This window comes from Lemur catta, chromosome 3 (genome assembly GCF_020740605.2).
Source record: "Lemur catta isolate mLemCat1 chromosome 3, mLemCat1.pri, whole genome shotgun sequence".
Lineage (NCBI taxonomy): Eukaryota > Metazoa > Chordata > Mammalia > Primates > Lemuridae > Lemur > Lemur catta.
Window position 1 is genome coordinate 45,733,185 of NC_059130.1, and position 20,634 is coordinate 45,753,818.

The 20,634-nt window shown below is 43.2% G+C and overlaps 1 protein-coding gene and 1 long non-coding RNA gene across 2 annotated transcripts in view; one reads left to right on the plus strand and one right to left on the minus strand.

The window, feature by feature from the left end:
• DPT (dermatopontin) overlaps positions 1 to 16,848 on the plus strand; it is a 29,980-nt gene extending 13,132 nt beyond the window's left edge. Inside the window, exons 3-4 of the mRNA XM_045547428.1 lie at positions 11,699 to 11,806; positions 15,734 to 16,848. Of these exons, the coding sequence (XP_045403384.1) occupies positions 11,699 to 11,806; positions 15,734 to 15,800 (175 nt within the window). The 3' untranslated portion in view covers positions 15,801 to 16,848. The remainder of the gene's footprint in view (positions 1 to 11,698; positions 11,807 to 15,733) is intronic.
• LOC123635341 lies at positions 765 to 20,425 on the minus strand. Its single transcript, XR_006734102.1, has 3 exons — positions 20,394 to 20,425; positions 9,576 to 9,674; positions 765 to 775 (listed from the first exon to the last, which is right to left on the minus strand). It is a non-coding gene; the product is annotated as an uncharacterized LOC123635341 (long non-coding RNA).
• Positions 20,426 to 20,634: the final 209 nt, after the last annotated feature.

Genomic DNA, 20,634 nt, shown 5'->3' on the forward strand with positions numbered 1-20,634 from the left:
TGCTGGCTTCAGATAAGCCCGAGCCGTCGCAGACAAGCCTAGGGTGCAGCAGCTAGCCTATGGAAGAGAATGAATGAATAAGAACGTTCACACTGAGAAGTCCCTTATAGATTATCCAACCCAATGCTCTCAGACCATTCTTTGGGTAAAAAAGGAAACAGAACAATAGAGCAGGCAGTGAGTAACTGGCCCAAAGTCACCCAGCTATTTCTTGTGGGTACCAATTCCTGACCTGAGGCCTACTGACCCCTGTCCCAGTGCTCTTTCCCTTCTCCCATGCTAACTTCTCATCACATGCAAGGCTGCGGGACCTATTTGGGAATCTATTTTCCTGCAGTCCCTCTTTGGGGGAAACCAACCCTGTCAGGGGTCAGAGTCTAGTATATAGTTATAGACAGAAGAAAAGGTGTTGCTGTTTTCTGGATCAATTTGAAATTCCAGCCTGTGATAATTTCTTCCTTTCCCTCTCCCAGGGCTGATGCTGAATTATCTCCTGACCTAGCCTTTCAATCGACCAGGAGAATGTGTGTATATTTATTTACCCTGATAACTTACATTGGGTGTTGATAACATGTGCCCCAGGTTTTTGTTCTGCCAACAAGCCAGGCATCTCTGCACTGGGCAAAAGGATCCAGAAGTGTCCTCATTTGAAGGCTGGCTCACTCAAGCGATTTATCTCTCTGCAGTTTGGTGCTTGGAAGGGCAGCCTTGCGGGCTATGCTTACCCTCTGCTATCGGTGTTACTCCACAGATGCCCAAGTGGTGCACGATGTCTCTACGGACAGACAGGTCCAAAAACTTAACATTTTTCTTTTTAAAGTAAAGTCTAGTAGTAAGTTCGGAGCTCAAAGTCAGCCGATATCTAGAGCTGTATGGTGGAACAGGGGCCTCCTCCAGCTCTTTACAACTGCTCCGTAAGGCAGATCTTATTGTACCACAGCAGGTGAGCAGGCCTGGCTGTGGCTCATGAGACAACTGTGACAGTTCTCAAACCGAAGACCTAAAAGGTCTCATGTGGTGGACGAGGTGGAAGGAACGCTGGTGTAGGCAACAAGAAACTAGAGTTCCAGTCTCTGTGGGGGCCCCTCCTCACCCCCCTCCCCTCCTCCACCTCCCTGTCCCCCCTCCCTGCTGTAACTGTGTGGCTCTAGCAAGTTACTTTACTTCTCTGAGGAAACTAAGTACGTCACTTCAGTAATGGCCACCTTGGCTGAGTCTCCAAGGTTTTTAAAAATCTGCTGAAAACTATAGACCTTGTCTTCACAGGATAAAATGCACTTAAGCTTGTTTATACAAAAGTCTGCAGGAAATTCAGAAGTCCTCGAACTCCCCAAAGGCCATTCACGGACACACCACCAAGAACCCCTGGATCACAAGTTGAAACTCCCAGGACTAGAAGATCTTTGAGCTTGTTTTGAGCCCTAAAAAATGTCTTAACTCCAAAGGCGCTTTTGCAAAAGGCAATCCAGATGCCAGAACTGTTTTCAAAGGGAGAATGCAGGTTCCCAAGAAGAGTGGGCCCCAGGGAAAGGGGCAGTAGGTAGGAGCCTGCCCCCTGTGATTGGGCTTGCCCCAGTCTGCCCTTCCCAGTCTGCTAACAGAAGGGCACTTCGCACAGTGAAACCAGCCTCCCTTTGTTGCAAGGCATTAGAAACCAGTTAAAATGTAAATAAGTCATCTTAAAGAGCAATCAAAAACTAGTACTCAGTCAGTGAATCCATTTGCCACATTAGCAAGACTTTCCCTGGATCAGGCTCTGAAGGAACCCATAAGGGCTGGGTGCACTGGGTGGCCCAGAGGAGTGTGTTCAGGGGCAGGAGAGGGAGTGGACAGGAGAGGAGGCAGCCCCAGTAGGCTGCAGGAGGGAGGGTGGAAAGGGTAAGCCTCCTAGAGTTGTGTGGCCTGTCCCCCTGCCCTAGATGCCTTTGTCATAGTACTTGTGTGCCATTGCCCCTCTCAGGACTGTGAGCATCTGGGGGATACAGGATTCATTCATCTTTGTACCCCCAGTGCCTCGCAGAATGCTCAGAGCTTAGCCATCTTCTTAACAACTGTTGCATGAATGCTCAGATGAATGATACTGGAGGGTGTGCAGAATAAAGTGAAGTGGGCCAGAAAACATAATTTTCTTACTAAAAAAGTTTTTTAACCTCCCCCCCAACCTCACCGCTCTGCCTATAATGTAAGCTCTATACAAGCAGAGATCTTTGTGCTGGTATATGTCAAGCCCTTTAAATAATTCCAGGCACACAGCAGGCACTCGCTAACGTTTGATAAATGAATGAATGCATGAATGAATGAATGAATGAATGAATGAATGAATAACTTCAGCCTACTTCCTAGTTTTGTTGTAAAGACTAAATGAGATAATACATGCCTGGCATTGCCACTGGCTGATCACACAGAGCTGGCCTGTCTTGAAGCAGAGTCCCCTTCACCCTCCCAGCTGCAGGAGAGACCCGGCCTCCTCACCAACTAACAGGCCTTGCAAAGGCAGACTTTGCCCGGATCTACCCAGCCAGGGGTCGGATTCCCTTGTGGGCAGAGGAACTCGAGACTGGAGTTTGTTTTGCTGAGGAATAAGACATGCGACCACTTGGACAGTCTGCTGGGCGTGTGCTGACTCATTCTTCCCCAGGAAAGGAGGAGTGAACAGGGCAGCAACATTCCTCATCACAGCGAGGCCCGAGGTCTCTGCCAAGATGGGTGGGAGAGCCAGCCGCGTCCATGCTATGCTGTCATGGCTGCCGCATGGCTCCTGGCCACACGGACAGAGAGTGGGCTTAGGGCTAAGGCTTTGGGTGATCAGGCAAAGAAACTGAGGCTCACCAGTTGTAGAAAAGTCAAACAGCAGAGGTGGGGGTGGAATAAAGGGAAAACATCTAAATCTTCCCAGAATTCCCACATTCCATGGATTTCTGTGATCTACGTCTACACTCTGGGCATTGCTGCTTGAAGCCTACCCTGTTTATTTGGATGCTGAGACCTGAAAAAGACAGGATATTTGTGTCTCAAATTCCACTGCTATTCCAATGATGTCCCAGACTTCTGGTGGTCACCTGGGAGCTGGTTCCAGGCTACTCCTGCTCCCTCACAAATGCTAAGTACCTTTACTCTCATACACTTTAGAAATGACTTCTCAAGTCATTTGATGCAACTCACCAATTTAAGATGCTAAGAATTTAATGATTACGGAGATATACATTTAGGAATGAAGTCCCAAGGTCTAAGATAGACAACTAGAAATGAGCAACTTTTCTTGAATTGCTGGAGACATTCACCTCCGGTGGCAAAATTACACCAAGCCTTGGTCTGCAGTGGCCTTCCCACCACCACTTACACCACCACCTGCACACCCCCCACCATTCCTCACCCCATCCCACCATCCAGGCATGTTGCTATTGGTCAGTGGAGCCAAAGGGTTGGAGGAAGAGGAGAGAATTACTCAGAAAGACGTGGCAAATCAACTCTGAAGCAAGTCCTGCAAAGGTATGCTGGCTCTATTTCTCATAGAATGGCATTCAAGCTGAGAGCCACCATGGTTGCCAAAAGAAATGGTACTTTTTCAAAGAAAGTATTGGAGAAGCAGGATAATGAGATTGCAGTAAGCATCATGGTTCATAGTGTATGACTCACTATCCCACTGGTATGTCTAGACATTTTAGTGGCATCTTTAAATTGCCTGAGTCATGACATTATATTATACAGCTTTCTAAATTGAATGAAACCTCTAGAGTATAAATTAGGTCTTATTGCTTTAGCATCTCAAGCCTGGCACAAAGTAGACCCTTAATAAATTTGTCAAACGAATAACCAAATGTTGCAGGCCCCTAGTAACAGAAACAATGGTGACACCTGACATTGATATGATGCTGTTTTACAGTTGACAAACACTTCTTTCTTGTCTTTGTCTATTTTATTTGATCCTTTTAACAGCCCAACAGAGTGAAGTGAGAACTATTTTCTCACACCTTCCCACAGTGAAATGCTGATAACCCTCTTATTTGAAACCTTTCCTTACATCACTTTAGTTTAAATTGCCTCCCAGGAAACTGGACACATGTGGGTGGGGACGACATTTCTCCCTTCCCACCTTGAAAGATTTTCTGCAGCAGGGAGCCCAACACTGTTTTGAACTAGCTAAGTGAGCATCTAGTGGCTCCGTGCTTGCCAGCGTATAGGGATTCAGAAATATCACCGCTCTGGGCTGGAAAAAACAAATCATCTAAGCAACTCCCAAACAACTGTGGATTTATTTGTTTGGTGGAAACCAAGGTGCTGCTTTCATTTCAATTTGTGCAGTTTCTTGTTGTGTATTACAGCGTCCCTGAACTCTGGCAAGAAAGTGAATTCCTGATAGATGTGGACATGTCATTACAAAACGGTCCCCACTGGATTGGATGATTATCTAAATTTTACACATGTTTATTTACAAATGAGAATTCGAATTCTTAGTCCAGTGGTCTGCAAACCACAAACACATGTCACTGAAGTAGCCACAACCCTTCAGAGACCGTTTGTAATAATTCCCTCCTCTCCAAACAGCTCGGCAAATACATGCCGCGCACCGGACTGTCTCCTGTCCGTGCAAGACCGTGTGTCCCAAGAACTGATGGTTTTGAATTGAGCAACTATTTCCTTTTCTTAATAATTCTTCTGAAGACCCATGGCCTTTCATTAGGCTCATTAGATAATATATTTTGACCACAAACATAAAGAATCAACTTAGATGACCTTTGTTTTCTTTAACCCTGAGACTCTATGATGCTCAGACTTTGCATTGCCTGCTGCCTACCTCCCCAAGCCTGTGCTCAAGTCATAAGACAGAGAGTGGTTTTTCTTAATTTTTGGACAGCTGTAGTTAACAACAACAATATCAGTTAGAGCATTCTTCTCCTCTTGCCAAACACCCAGTCAAAGCTAATCTTTAGCTCTTATTCTCATTTTTTGGATTTTAATGCAAAGTGGGGAATGTTTGCATGACCACTCCCCATAATGTTGTGTCAGGGACAGGAATGACCTCACAGGCCCCTGCATTGCTGGGTCCACCCCACACCACCCCTGCCTGGACAGGCTCCCGCGGCACAGCTCCCAGAGGCCTGGCGAGAAGGGCAGCTTCCAGGCTGGTTCCTCTGGGCGAGCTGGAAATGGTTATTATAGAGATGGAGGTACCCATATTTTCAGAAAATAGGACTGAAGGTTACATTTTAAAGGATCTTGTATTGGCTTTAGATGCTTCTGTGCCCTACATCATTGCCTTGCATTGCATGATGCACCAAGCACACATTTTGGCAAACAGCAGCCCCCCCGAGCTTGAGCAAAATTAATCATCCCTTTCATCAACTGGAGTGGCTGTTGTAAGTACTGTGCCATATTTAAAATGTAGGCATGTGCAGCAAGCCCTCCATATCTGCAGGGTTCTCATCCAAGGATTCAACCAACCGTGGACAGAAAATATTGGGGAAAAAAATACAGCAATAAGAAAATACAAACAAAAAACAATACAGAAAACCAAATATTTGTATAACATTTACATTGTACTCAGCATTATAAGTAATCTAGAGATGAGGGAAAGCACATGAGAGGATGTGTGCAAGTTATATGCAAATACTACATCATTTTTTCTAATGGACTTGAGCATCCGCAGATTTGGGTATCCACGGGGGTCCTGGAGCCAATACTTTATGGATACTATTGGACAACTGTATTTGCTGCCTGCATGTGGGTGATACCTCCCTCCCTGTGCTCAAACCTCAAAAGCAGAAATTTCACTGATATCGCTGGTTATCTGACTACTAGTTAACCCAAGGCCAGGACCTGCTAACTACTTAGAACAAAGTAAACCTCTCAATTGCAGACCAAATCTGTTACTTCATTCAGTCTAGTCTGCTTCCCTCTACTGGATTCTAGAGGCAATCATTCATTCCTCCATTCATTAATTCATTTAATCAGTCAGTCAATAAAAGTGAATGGATATAAAATAAGTATTAATACAATTCATAGACTTTGGTTGAGTTCCCAATGATGATGATGATGATAATATTTATTTCTTGACACCTACCACACACTCATGCCTTAGCTCGTTTAATCCTCCCACGCAGAAGTAATGATACTATCACACAGGTGAGGGAAAAACCGAGGTGCAGCTGTGACTTCCTTCAAAGTTCCCAGCTAGATTCAAACAGGTCAATCTGCCTCCGAATCCCATGCTCTTTGCACAGTACTGAGCTGTCTCTCAATCTAGGTGAGGAAATAACACTCGTGTAGGTGAAGCGTTCGGTAACAGTATGGTAGGCTTCCAGCAGCAAAAACAGAAAAGGAAGCTATTTTAGTTGGTGGGGAGATGTTGAGGGTGGAGTCACCCCACTGACATGCAGGCCCAGGGGGGCCACCAAGTAAGGTAGCTGGTGCAAGTCAACAGGAGTCAAAACGCGTGTGTTTGCTGACCAGCCCGGGGCTTGGACAGTGAGCCGGAGACTCAGTTCCAAGATAACAATTTGGAAAATATCCAGGGACTTTCCTCTTCTAATTTAAGCACTGATGTCCCTGAAAATGTTGTTCCCCTGTGTTGTGGTGCATAGCTGAAGTGTTTGAAATATAAACCCCCAAAATGGCACAAGGGGACAGACTTGAACGTTTGCCATTGTTTCTCACAGCTCCCAGAGCCCCAGGCGTCAAGCCCTTGGTGCAGAGAAGGGCACTTGGGTGACTACCGAGCTCCCCCCTGGAGAATCCCCAACTCTTTGGGGAAGAAACCGGGGTGGCTGTTCCTTTGTGGGTGCCTTTTCTTTAGACATAACTGCATTTAGGGTTTATTTTTTCTGTCTTTGCAAAACTAATTCAAACAGGGTTTGATGCAGCACTTGTTAAGGATGTCAGAGCATTGACCAAGTAATCTAGTCTGAAATACTCTCATTTCTTGTAGCATACCTGGAAGAACATTATGCAAAAAGAATGATCATGAACAGACTGGTTTTATTTAAGAAAGTTTTCAACGATTTGTCTGTAAGAAAGGGATATTTTCTTTTTGGCTAAATACAGAATGTAAGACAACCTCAACATGTCAACTCTACAAATGTTGAGTTTTTCCTTCATGCCCACTTCTGAACCAGATTATAAAAAGCACATTTGATGCCATGTCCCAACCCTCTCTCAAAGAGCTCACTATTTTTGCCATCATAGTGAAACAAGATATTATACAGCGTTCTAGTATTCTAATCAAACACTAAATATGTAGTGCTGACATGTCATTGTACATTAGAATAAGATATTTAAAAGAAGGCACTAATTAGATGGAGAAAATGAGAGTAAAGCAGAATTAGACATTGAACAGCCAGAAGCTTCTCTAAAATGTTGTTTGAGCATAAGCTGATCTCTAAAGAATGGTTTGTTTGGAACACATTCTAATCTTATGCCTATTTTGAAAAAAGCTGAAGAATGGCTGCCTGGGGTACTCGATTCTGGTCTGCTAACATATAAATGCTGGGGTTTTCTTCCAGCTTTTATGGTAGGGAGACTGTGCTTTCCTGGTGTCTCCACAAAGTGGGGCCGTGAGACGAAGCCGCGTTTGTCCATGTGCACACCAGTAGGAGCAAAAGTCCTGAAAGTGGAGCCTCCGGATGACACCAGATAATCCAGTTGTCCTAGTTGCCCACAAGTGAGACAGAGATGTAACAAATAGTCTCATTGCTGTGAAGTTTTACTTTGTGTCCAAACGCTTAGTAATTAATAAGACCTAGCAGCAGTGGGTTTGTAAAAAATCTTATAGTGAGTCACTTTGTGTTAAGAAATAGATTCAGACCCTTTTCTTGAACTATTAAAAACCTATTCTGTTCTCAGTCAAACCTCTGACAAGGAGTAAAGCTGGCCACCTTATGTGACTACATTGTATCTCTACTCCCCTTTTTAAAGTGGATGTGATACCATAGATCTGAGCTCAGCTCTGTGACATGTCTGTCCTTGTGGCAAAAGAGCATGACATCTCTCAGGAGCAGCTTGGTCCATGGTACCATATTGGTTAGCAAATGTTCCTTGAGTCCAGTTGGACCTGCTGATGGTCACAGTGCTTTAAGAATCTTAGATGAGGTCTGGCGCGGAGGCTCATGCCTGTAATCCTAGCACTCTGGGAGGCCGAGGCGGGCAGATCGTTTCAGCTCAGCAGTTCCAGACCAGCCTGAGCAAGAGCGAGGCCCCGTCTCTACTAAAAAAATAGAAAGAAATTAGCTGGACAACTAAAAATATATATAAAAAAATTAGCCGGGCCTGGTGGCACATGCCTGTAGTCCCAGCTACTCAGCAGGCTGAGGCAAGAGGATCACTTGAGCCCAGGAGTTGGAGGTTGCTGTGAGCTAGGCTGATGCCTCGGCACTCTAGCCTGGGCAAGAGAGTGAGACTCTGTCTCAATAAATAAATAAATAAATAAATAAATAAATAAATAAATAAATAAATAATCTTAGATGAGCAAGCCCTATGTCAATCTTAAAAATCCCTTCAGTTTAAACTGCTTTTCTTCAGATCATAACCAAGATATTATTTAATTTCTTTCTATCTCATTCAACCTCAGCTGACACAAGAAGTTGTACAGGTGGCTTTATGTTATTTACTTAGCTTTGGAACAACTCCCTGTCTCTCATCTTGACAGCTGAAAGGGTATTGTGAAGCGAGAAATTGTACCCCAATAGTCATTCATCCAAAAGTGATAGGAGAAATGAGTACACACACACACACACACACACACACACACACACAGTAGGTTTTTGAAAGGGGACAATGAGACTCCCTATAGAGGCAATTTAAAAATAGACTAATTTCAACAAATTGAATAAAGGTGCCTTCTTGACCTGCCCTCCCCTTTGTCTTGCCAAGCTGAAGGCTTGTTTGATTGTTTTAATTGGTCTAGGAATGTGTGGCAATGCTCAGTAGGAAGTGTGTTTTGCCAGAAAATCTGCTTGCAGTGACCCAGTAACTCACAAGGAAACTGGAACCACACTGAACTTCCCCCACCTGCCCTCAGAAAGCCCAGTGCCACAGCTTGCGAAGCCCTGGTCCTTCTGCTTCCTTGTGGCCTCTTTGAATTTTCTGACAAGTCTCTATGCCCTACCTCAGTGTCTGCTTCTGAAAGCTCAAATTATTTTTTCTCTCTGAGGAGCTGCTACTGGGGCTGTCATTTATTAGGACATTTTGTGTGTGTGTGTGAGAGAGAGAGAGTGTGTGTGTATGTCATCAAGAACTAAATGCAGCCACATCTATTTGGTTCTCAAATACAGAACCCTGGGCCATAATGACACAGCAGTTCTTGCTATGGATGGCATTTGGGAGGTTCGCTTTCTACCCCTGATCAGGCCATTTCTCCCTCTGTATTTTAGTTTCCCAAAGTAGGAGAGATTTCCATCAATATCCAACCTCTTTCCCTATTCCTGTTAATCCAAGGTTCTATGAGATAGTCTCTCAAGGTTCTGTAGCTTGATCTCATGGTTTTATAACAAAAATAAAACCAAACAACAACAACAAAAAAAGCCACCAAAACAACACTTGGCTTGGACCAAGATAAATGCCCCAATAGGCATGTACCTCACCTGCTCCAGGACGTTCTAGAAATTCACTGGACAGCTGTCCCCACAAAGAGGCTTCCCAGACAAAGTATCCAACTGGGCCGGGGGTGCGGTGTCTGGAAACTACCCCAAATGAAGCAATAGTTAAAGAAAGCATCGGATAACTTTTTCCTTCTTTCAAGTTTAAAAAGTCTTAATTTTTTTTTAAATGCAAACTTTGCTTTCCCACTTTATTCCAAATGTATTTAACTATCCAAGTATTCTGACGGCAGATCAGACCAGTCAGTAGAAACTGAAAAAATAAAAATGTAGCCTGAATATTTCCAAATATAATAGTTTGGGCAATTGGATTTAGCCTAATGCAGTACTGCTGTAACTAGACTCTGCCTTAGAAGAAATAAAAACGTTTGGTAATTAGCTTTTACACATTGTATCCAAAGAGTACTTCAAAAGTTCTAGAAAATATTTTGTACTCCCTGAAGTAAGGAAAACACCCCCCCCCAATCCCTTGCAATCCTAATTTGCATTATTCCTGTTCTCAACATATTTCTTTCTTTGGGTAAACTTTAGTGCAGTCCTTGTTAGAATCCTCATGGATCACAAACCAGTGGGATCCAAGTGAGTCCCTATTAGGTCTATTTACGGAACATTTACCTAACTTTCTTATTAGGAAAAGGAAGTCCTGCTTCTGTGTCTCTTCAACAGCACAAAATAGGTTTCTGAAAGAGCAGAGCCTTATTTCCTTCAAGAACACGTTAAGCAAAAATACATGCAACCTACTCAGGGTTCGGTTTAGCATCCTGATAGAGCCTAATTATGTCTTAAGGGAAGATAAGTCAGAACAAGGACAAGTGAATAATGTAGAAAAAGGGATGATTATGAACCAAAAGAGTGGTCTAACCATTGATCTTTCTGCATCCAAGCACTGAGATCATCTGAGGGGCACTTCCTGTTTATAAATCAGTCTTTTCAAGATTTCGTGACAATCCTTGCAATATTAAAAGAAAGATCATCAGTATGCAGAGCGGAAGATCTTTCTAACATCAATATACAATGACCTGGTGAACCCAAAGCAGACAAAATTACTGACACTCACTAACCAGTTGTTACCCAAGTCACCTGGAAGTGCAGATAAAGAGTTTGCAGGGCCTGTTTCACTGTAAAAGGACTGTTTTGGTCCTGAAGATCCCTGGTGGCAAAGCTCTCATAAACACTGGGGAATTCTAGATTTATTCTAGAGTGGACCACAATGGACCTACTCACACGGAGACCCAGGGAGGATTGACTCAATCTTGGGGGAGAAAGAAGGAAAAGGAGAAGGAAGAGGAAGAAACAATATATCTCCTAATGATTCGACACCTACCGTGTATCAATATATCACATGTACTTTTATTACTCCTAATGACAAACCTATAAAGTAGCTTTTATTTTTCTATAGATCAAGAAATTGAGATTAAGTGATTCTCCTCAGGCCATTTATTTATTCAGCAAATATTTACTATGTATCAGGAATTGTTTTAGGTGCTGATAAACAATGGAAAAAGAGGCAAAAACTCTACATTTTAATTAAATACTTTTAGACCTTTTAAAATTATGACTCTCAGCGAGAAATGTGTATTAAGCTATCACACAATATGAGTATGTACACCTTATAAATACATGTACATATACATTTGAAAGAAAATTTTTACACACACAAAAACTTATCATTATTGCATGCATTGCATGCCCTAATATTTTCTTTTCTATTTTACTTCTTCTTTTTAAAACCTGATCATAACCAATTAAATTGATTTTATGATTTATTGATGATTCATAACACAAAGTTTGAAAACATTGTCTTACTTGAGTTGAATGAAATGGGACTAATATCAATATTAGTCAATATCAAGAACTCTAATGTTATTCCCATAACTCCAAAGCCTGGGGAGTTATCTACATCTTTTTAGGGAAGATTTTCATCTGTGGAAGGAGAGCTATCTGTCTCTTCGCAGCCTAGAATGGTTTCGTGGAGGCCATATAACTCCAATCTGGATCTCCTAAGATGTTCAAACTGCATGTGTTCTTCATAGCATGTCTTCTGTTTGCTCCCAGATATAATAATGTGTTTTATTTTTTTCCTCTAACCTTTTGTTCTCCCCACATAGGCTGACAACAGAATATCCAGGCCACTATGGTGAGGAAATGGACATGGTTTCCTACAATTATGATTACTATATGCGAGGAGCAACAACCACTTTCTCTGCAGTGGAAAGGTGAGAAGGACAACCCTGTCCTCGTGGGCTAGGGGTTATAGGAGCTAGGGACTAACTCCATGCAAGGATTATGTCTGCAGGAATTTTGATCTGGGATTTTCCCTGTTTTAGTTTCCTACTTTGTCAAGGATTACCTGAGGGTTTGGCTGGACGACAGGAGGCAATGGGAAGGTAGCTGTTCCTATGAACTCACCTCATGGAGTAGCTCACCCTTGGAGATGAGGACTGATTCCAGCCTGTCCCAGAACAGAGGGTCCTAAGCTTGGTATTTCTTGATGTTCTGAGCTCTTCCCCTCACCTAATGTCACAGAGCACCTTTCTTCACCAAATATCAGGAGGAGACGGCAAATATGTTTGGAGGAGTTTGCACTGTGAAGACAGACCATCTTCTATTCCATGCCTCTATATGGCCCCACTTTGAGTTGTAGAAAGGGAGAGAAAAGAAGGGGAGGGGATTGGACAGAAGGAACACACAAAGCCTACTCAGTCTGTTTGGGCTGCTACAACACAATACCTTAGACTGGGTCATTTATGAATAATAGTGGAGGCTGGAAAGTCCAAGATCAAGGCTCCAGCAGACTCAGTGGCTAGTGAGGGCTTGCTTGGGGCTTCAAAGATGGTGCTTTATTGCTGGGTCCTCACATGGGTGAAGGGGCCAGGTAGCTCCCTTCAACCTCTTTTATAAGGGCTCTCATCCCATTCATGAGGACAGAGTCCCCATAACTTAATCACTTCCCTAAAAGCCCCACCTCTTAACATTTTCACATTGGGTATTAGGTTCCAACATCTAAATTTTAGAGGCACCACAACATTCGGACCATAGAACCTACAAACCACATTTAGAAATGAAAGAGGAGTAATAACACCTCAATAAAGCTGGAAAAAAATTTAATGAAAGGAGAATTTACAGAACCTAAAGAAAAAAAAAACAGAATTAACTTTTTTCATCACCTGTCTCTCATGATCAGCTTCCCAACCCTATCTCAAATACATCAAAATAAAACAAAATGATAAAAAGAAAACAAGAATTCTTCCCTCTATTAATATAGATAGAGGGGTGGGTAAACCCAGGTGTTAAAGATTGATTTGACTTACTTTTAGTGAGGTGATAATCACTTTACATGCAAATGAATTCCTGAAAACTTACCAATAAATTATTTGCAAACCAAATAAAACTTAGGTTAACTCATTAGATAATGTACTATGATGAATTTGAGTGTGACTTATCTTTGTGTATATCCATGTTTTCAAACAAAATTGCATCTTACTTAACTGACATTAAGGTATTTAATTGGCCTAAAATTAAAAAAAGACAAACAAACCATGAAGTAGCTCTGGAAAGACGCAATATATGTTACAGGTTCATGTTCAAAAGTCCTCATGTTTACCCATAAGAGAATTCCTCAGTTCTCACACATTACTCATTTTTATTTTGATACATTTTTAACTAGCTTAGTTACCTATTTTCTAGAAGTAGCAAATTAGAAAGGAAACAGGGAATATAGTATTTAGAATGAAACTCATTTCACCAGTGAGAAGAAATAGTTGAATGACATGACACACCCAACAAATATATTGAAGAAAAAGAAAGAAAGACCCACGAATTCAAAGAACATGGAAGCCTGGTTTCACTTAGCAGTGGTGTGTATCCCAAAGTGAAAAACAGAATAACAGTATAACAGGGGGCTCAATATTCCTAATAGTAACTCCAGGTCAACAAGAAAGTTAATTCTCTATTTCCTGTTTAAGAAGGCAGGAAAGAATGCAGTAAAGAAAGAATTCCATCCAAAACTATTATGAAATAAATATATTTGACAGCTAAGATGCCTAATTCCCATTGGCTTGGTTATGGGGGGATTACCCAGAATCATGAAAACTGAAGCTATTATGTCATTGCATTGGTTTAAAATTAATATCCTCCCCAAAATAAAATAAAATAAAACAAATATGCTCATGCAATTTTGCTGCTGTCACTAAAAATCAGTGGTTTAAAGATCCACAACCTGAGTTTCTTCAGTTCTCCTGACAGATGCTGAGGCCCCCACCTTGGAGAAATATTGTTAGTGCAGGACTCTCTGGGCAAGGGCTTTCCCTCCATGTGCAAATCACACTGGTTTCCTCCTGGAAAAGCAGTTTCTCAACCTGCACACTATTGACATCTGGGGCCAGATAATTCTTTGTTGTAGGGGTCTGTCCTGTACATTCTAGATGGTCAGCCTACCCACTAGATGCCACAAGCACCCCACCACCAGTCATGACAACAAAAAAGGTTAACAGACATTGCCAAATATCTCCTGGGGAGTAAATTTGTACCTGGTTAAAAACCACTGTCCTGGAGGGAAACCAGAGACCAAAAACCTGGTTGAATCCCTTGGACTGCATAGGACCAAATTTAAATTTTGCTCAGTATCAACTAATAGCTTTTAAAAAGAGTAGTATGAACCCCTGGCCGTAAGATCTTGTGTATCTGTGTTTGTTGGTATACAGATAGATAAGAATTGACTGGAGTAATTAAATTCATTTGGTAAAGCCGCATGCTACCAATTTGCCAAACTCCATCTAAAACGAGCTATGTCCTCTGTTGATAATTACAGGAGCAAATACCAATAGCCGATCACCTAGGCCCTCACAGACTTGTGTTGGGGGACTCTACTCCCAGTTGTTCTAAACAAACAACCGGAAACACCAGGCTCAGAATGAGAATGGCTGCCAGAGGCGGTGTGAGCAGAGTACGCCGCACGCACCGCCCATTACTGGCAGCAGCCAGGCCCACTTGCCAGTTCAAATGGAGGCCGTGTCAGTTGTGTTTAGGATAAACTGAAATTGGAAAAGGGCCTTGCAGATTGAAAAGGGAGAAAGATAACTCTAAGGTTCCACTGTGCTTTGGAAGGATTAGCATGATCCAACATGGAAAAACTCCCAATTTTGTCCTTTATCGGGACTGTGGGAAGGGGAAGACAGCCATGTCCTCTGGTGGGGTTCAGGGTACCTAGTTATGGAGACAGTGTGGTATAAGAGAAAGACCAAGATTTGAATCCAACAAACTTGGAATCTGGAACTGTCACCTGCCACCTATCACTTGTATTATCATAAAGCAAGTCACTTACTTCTCTGAGCCTGTTTCTTCACCTAAACACTGAATTGTTGCCAGGATTAAAAGAGAAAACATTTAAAGCATCTAGCACAATGCCAGATGTATTGAAGGTGCTCAATTAATAGTGGTTACAGTTATCATTATCATTGTTAAAGGACATTAGGTCACAGGAGTGTCATGCAGTGCAGGTGCTCCATATGTTTTTTGTTAAATGGACGAACAAAAAAACATAACTTTGCCCTTAGCAAAGAACAGTCCTTGAAAGATATCCACATCGTAGTTTTCAAAATCAAGCAATTCTATGTACTCTCATGCCCACCCCAACCACTTAGATGAGTCGGCAATTCCATTCCTGTTATGCCAGAGTGGCAGACCTTTTCTTTTTCGCTTTAAGTGGTCTAGAGTTGTTTCTCCGCACTTCATTTCTCCACGATGAGTACTCGGTAAAGGAAATAATCAGTAAGAAAATAGACTTTTTAAAAGAAAATTCTTTACAATAAAATGGAGATGGTGTTAAATAAATGCTTTTATTCCAAGCTGTTAACTTTTAGGTCCTCGAGGCACCTTTGGGAGACAGCAGGGTGAGCTACGGCAGTGACAAACAGGAGCCTCCGCACCCAGCGACCTAGTTAGTCCCCTTCAAGGGGTAACCTGACCTCACTGATGTGCAGGTTCTCTGGAGACGTCACAGAGACGTCTCCTAAGAGCAAAGTGAGGTGACGAGTCCCTTCAGTCCCCAGACCCTGCAAATGTTCCTTGCCTTTTCCCTGCAGGGATTCTTCCTGTGGTGTCTTTTCTCACTGACATTGGTTTTCTGACTCTCCCCCTCACAGGGATCGCCAGTGGAAGTTCATAATGTGCCGCATGACTGATTACGACTGTGAATTTGCAAATGTCTAGATTCGCCACACACCAAATCCGGGTGGAGGGAGGGAGAGGAGCCAGGAGGCCCGCGGGTGCCCGCACGCGTCAGCACCAGTTGGAACTCCTGTGGCTGTTTCTGCTGCTCTCTCTGCCTCTCCCCGAGCCAGCAGCTGCAACGCCAGCTTCCTGGGCCCCTCTGACTCCTGTCACACTTACAATAAAATCCACAAGTAAACAATGTTTCTCACTTGCACCACGTTCCATAGCAACTGTTTTATATGACTTAACGATGGCTTCCTCGCACGCCACACGCACAGCGCGCATGCTCACAGCCCGGCTCTGGAGCGCCGCCGCGGCCTGGCTGCTGCTTTCGCTGCAAAATGAGCCGCAAGCTCAGCATAGAGGAGGGCAGGGCTGGAGGGGAGGGCCATGGAGGTTCCCTACAGCTAAGTCTGGAAGACACACAGGGTTCTCACGAGGGCAGGCCTCCTGCCCTGAGGGGACACGCTTCCACTCTCCCGCTCCACGGGAGCCGAGCGTCCTTAGAAGCCCAAGTGCAGAGCTCTCCACTCTGGAAGTGAGAGGACTGAGAGGTGAAAAGTGGGGAGCGGTGGTGGAAGGATTTCCTGAAGTAGAAGACGAATGTCAGCGTACCCAGTAATGACAATGAGTGCAGGGGCCAGGAGAGTCTGTGACAGTCAGTCTCAAGCAAGACAAAACCAAGGAAGGAGAGAAAGGTCAGAAGATGGGACTCGGATAGGGAACTCGGGGCTATGAGAGTGGCCAGGTTGCTTTGGGAAATGGGCAAAGTGGTTTGAGTCACTGGCACCTAGAGGCAGGCTCAGGATTCCTCAGGCTAGCATGAGCCCTGGGGCCAGGGGGAGACACTGGCAAATTCCTCTGTATTGGTCGTGACTTTCTGGGTGGCAAAGGCTGCCCTGGGGGACCACTTCCCTTCTACGTGCAACTCAGAGGTGTCTTCTGCAGAAGTGTCACTATTTTTCCTCCTCTGGTGATGTCTCTGTCCCCAGCCCTTTGTACTCTTCATCATAAAAGGAATAAAACTATTAACATTCACTACGCTGCAAATGTTTTGGGTCGGTTTTTGTTTTCTACCCTTCCCCTTTCCTATGATTGATTCATCTATTCTGAAAATGCAGCTTAGCATGGTGAATTGTGCCAAGAAGCATGCAAGGCACCAGGGACACAATTGATGACAATGACAGAGTGAAGTTGGGGCATCAGATCATTAAAACATAAAGCACTGAGTGCTTTACTTAAGGATTGAACAAAGGATGGAGCCACATGCCTTTGCCTTTGAGTTTAGCCTATATTTCCTCCTCACCCTTCGACCCTCTTTGCCCCAACTTGTCACAACTTGTCCTGTGGTTTTTTTTCTTTATCCACAGTTTGCCTTTTCTTTTCTGTTCTGTGCTGCCCTTCCCTCATCCTCTCTCCCAGGGTACCCAGGAGAGGAGCCAGGCAGGGAACCATAGAGGTCACATACACCCCAACCTAGGTGGTCAGGATGGTGACCCTCAGCTGACAGGCACCGCATTTCCAGCTGCAAGACCCCAGCACTGTGACCGGGAAAGACTTCCTCCTTTGTCTTAACTCTAAAACACTTTTTCGTATTATGGTTTTGTTCTATTTCCTTCATTTCATTGTTTCTGTCTCTCTAGCAATTTTAATTTGCAATAAGAAGCTTCTTGGTGTTATTTTTCACAAAAGGAGCCATTAATATTTTAGCGGCTGCAGCGCTGGCTCGGGGGTGTGGAGTACAGCTGGGAGGGAGACAGGCGGTGCTGATGGGCTGCCTTGGCACCCAGGAAGAAAACACGGGGCTGGTGAGAACATTTGGGGCTGGGAGAGAGAAACCTGCAGCTGAGAGGAGCCATCCAGGAAACTGCAAGAGAACACGAGTCAAGAAAAAAAACTGTAAAGCGGTCCAAGAAGTAACTGTGCCAAATGGAATAAACGGAGAAGTTTTTACGAAGAGAAAAACTATTCTTCGTATATAGGCCAAGGGCAATGACAAGATAGAAATTTTCAACTCAGTTTGAATCTGAATGGTTTATACTTTCTCTTATACATCATTCAGTAAGAAATGAGTGTCTGAGAGAGGATGAAATCCCAGATCTTCTGACTGCAAGTTCTCACTCTCCATTCTCTCGTTACTCCGATCTTTCTCCTAACTTGCTCCACAGTCTTGGACAAGTCACCTCTCCTTCCTAGGCCTACTGTCCAAAATGAGGACGTTTATCTAGGGAATCATTGTGGGTTTTTGCAATTCTTGAATTTTGTGAACTCTGTCATCTGCCCCCAATTGTTTATGAAGGGATTTGCTAAGGCATTTTCTTCCAGGGAAGAAGCCTGGAACTATTAATAGTAGGAACCTAGGCACAGGTCCTACCCCTAGCTCTGATGGAGGATAGCTGTGCAAAGTTAACCAAGTCCCCACGCCACCCTTCTGTCACCTGCCCAGTGCAGGCAGGAATCCCTTTCCCACAAACTTCACAGATGGCGGTCACATAAAATGAGATGAGGGGATGAAGAAAGACGCGATTTCTGCCTCACAAGGCCTGCAGCCTAATGGTAAGGTGAGAAAACAGAGATGACAGTGAGTGAAGGAAAGTTCCCCGAGGAAGCTGAGTCTTTGCTTGGCCTTGAAGGACGAGTAGGACTTCTGAGATGAGTAGAAAAGATTGTGTGCTCTGGATTCAGAGGGCACAAATCCTGGCTCTGTCACTTCCCAGCTTCACGACCTTGGCCAGGTCACCTAACCTTTCCTGAGACTATTTCCTTACCTGTAGAAATAATAGTACTACCTACACCATGGGGTTGTTATAAAGATTAAATGAGATCACATAGTATCTTGCACATAATAAGTATCCAATAAATGTAGTAAGAGAAGGGGAATAGTATTAGTATACATTAGAAATAAAGTTCCTTATGTAAGCTGGATTTTACTGTAGGTCACTGACAGGAAAAGTTCATAAAATAGGCAAGACTTAAGATTGGCTCTCATTCCTTCATTTATCCATTTGTTCAGTCACTGAATCAATAAAATTTTACATGCTTATTGTATATCAATTGCTGTACTGGGCACAGTGTCCGCATTCATGAGGATTATAAACTACAGGAGTCAGATAAGCAAACAAACTGTTAGAGTACAGTTTAGTAAGGACAGGTGGCATTTCAACAGAGGGTGGTGAGGGATTAGGGTGGGAAAAGGCATAGTGGCATTTCAGGCAATGGAAACAATATGATGGAAGGCATAAAATAATATGTGGGTTTAAGGAAATTTCCCCAGGAAATATTGGCCTCACCAAGGGGGTCTGGGAAGCCCAGCATGCAGTCATAATGCCCCAAGGAGAGAGCGGCATCTCTCATCAGCACCATAAGACATTCCATTATTTGTGCATATGAACTTTAATTTATAGCATCTCTCTGGAACTCAGGTGGCCTGAGGAAGTCCTCTCTGCATCCTGGCTCTTCATCTACATATGTCTTTTTGCTCAACGGCATGGACTCAGACATGAAGCCCAATGTTTTTGTAAGTTTCATCAGAAGAATGCATTCTCTCAAAGGCTTTAGTGAATGTACAAAATTAAAAAAAAAAAAAAACACCTTAAAATTAGCTGGTCCCACATCCAGCTCCAAGCCTACTTGGCCATCTTCTCTTATTAATCAGAGGAAATGTGTTCAATACAGTCCATGCCCAACACAGATGTGTCCACCATGGTGGCTAACAGAACAGAGGTCACATAGTCAACAGTATCCACTCTCCTTATACAGTCTCAATCAAATTTAATTAAACTACTTGTGTTTATTTCTGTTTAATTAAATCACACTCTTAAGGAGTGGTACCTGAATTGGTTACCATCCTGGGACCCAGAGTCAGTGAACCCTTGACAGAATCATGCCTGGACCTATGGTGTGTCATCCCTTATCCACTGGCTTACTGGGTCTCTGTTATTCAATTTATTTCTTTGTAAAGCAAGGATGAGAAAACATTCTTACCTCAAAAGTCATTATAAGGAATAATAATGATATATTTACACATAGCTCAGATTTTCATGGTGCTTACTACCTTTCATAACATGGAATATCCCTAAAAACTGAAAACCAACCAAAACGCCCTAGTAATTTTAAAACCTATTTATTAGATGGCACTGTGCCTTGCTAAGCACTTGACTCTACCATTATGTGACCTCCTTATTCTCCTCACCCTAAGGCAGCCTACCTGCCCATAAGGAGCCCAGTTATCAATGTGAAGCAATGATTTTCTGTATCAGTGGAAAATGATGAATAGAAATATTCCAAAATGAAAATTATGATAGTCTGTGGATTGGAGCATTACTGTACATTTCTTTGTTCTTCTTTACATTTTTCTACCTTCCCTTAACTTATAAAAACAAAGATCATTTACTGTGTTTATAATCAAAAAAGAAAAGTATAATTATGGAACAAAAACAGTCTCTGGCTGCCAAGCAGTTGGGCCCTAGGATGATGTTCCAGCTGAAAGGTGACCATGTGGTTACTTCATGGAAAGAAAGAGATTATAAAGCCAGACCCTTTCATCTAATCGGCTGTCTTAATGGGTTATAATTTAATATGCAGAATTACCTGCTCTTTGCAACGTCTGTCACCATCCCCAGAGACAATGGAACAGATGTTCAGCCTGTCACCACGTGGCCAATAGGAAACTAACATTCACAACAGCAGCGGGAAATCTTCTCCCTGCCTCTTCTATTTACCAAGGTCCTATGTCAGGGCCAAACACAGACCTGGCTTCCCCAAGAAAGTTTCCTGGGCCTTCCAAGACCAGGTTCTTCCCTAGATCTGTTGGTATTCTGTGTCTTCCTTT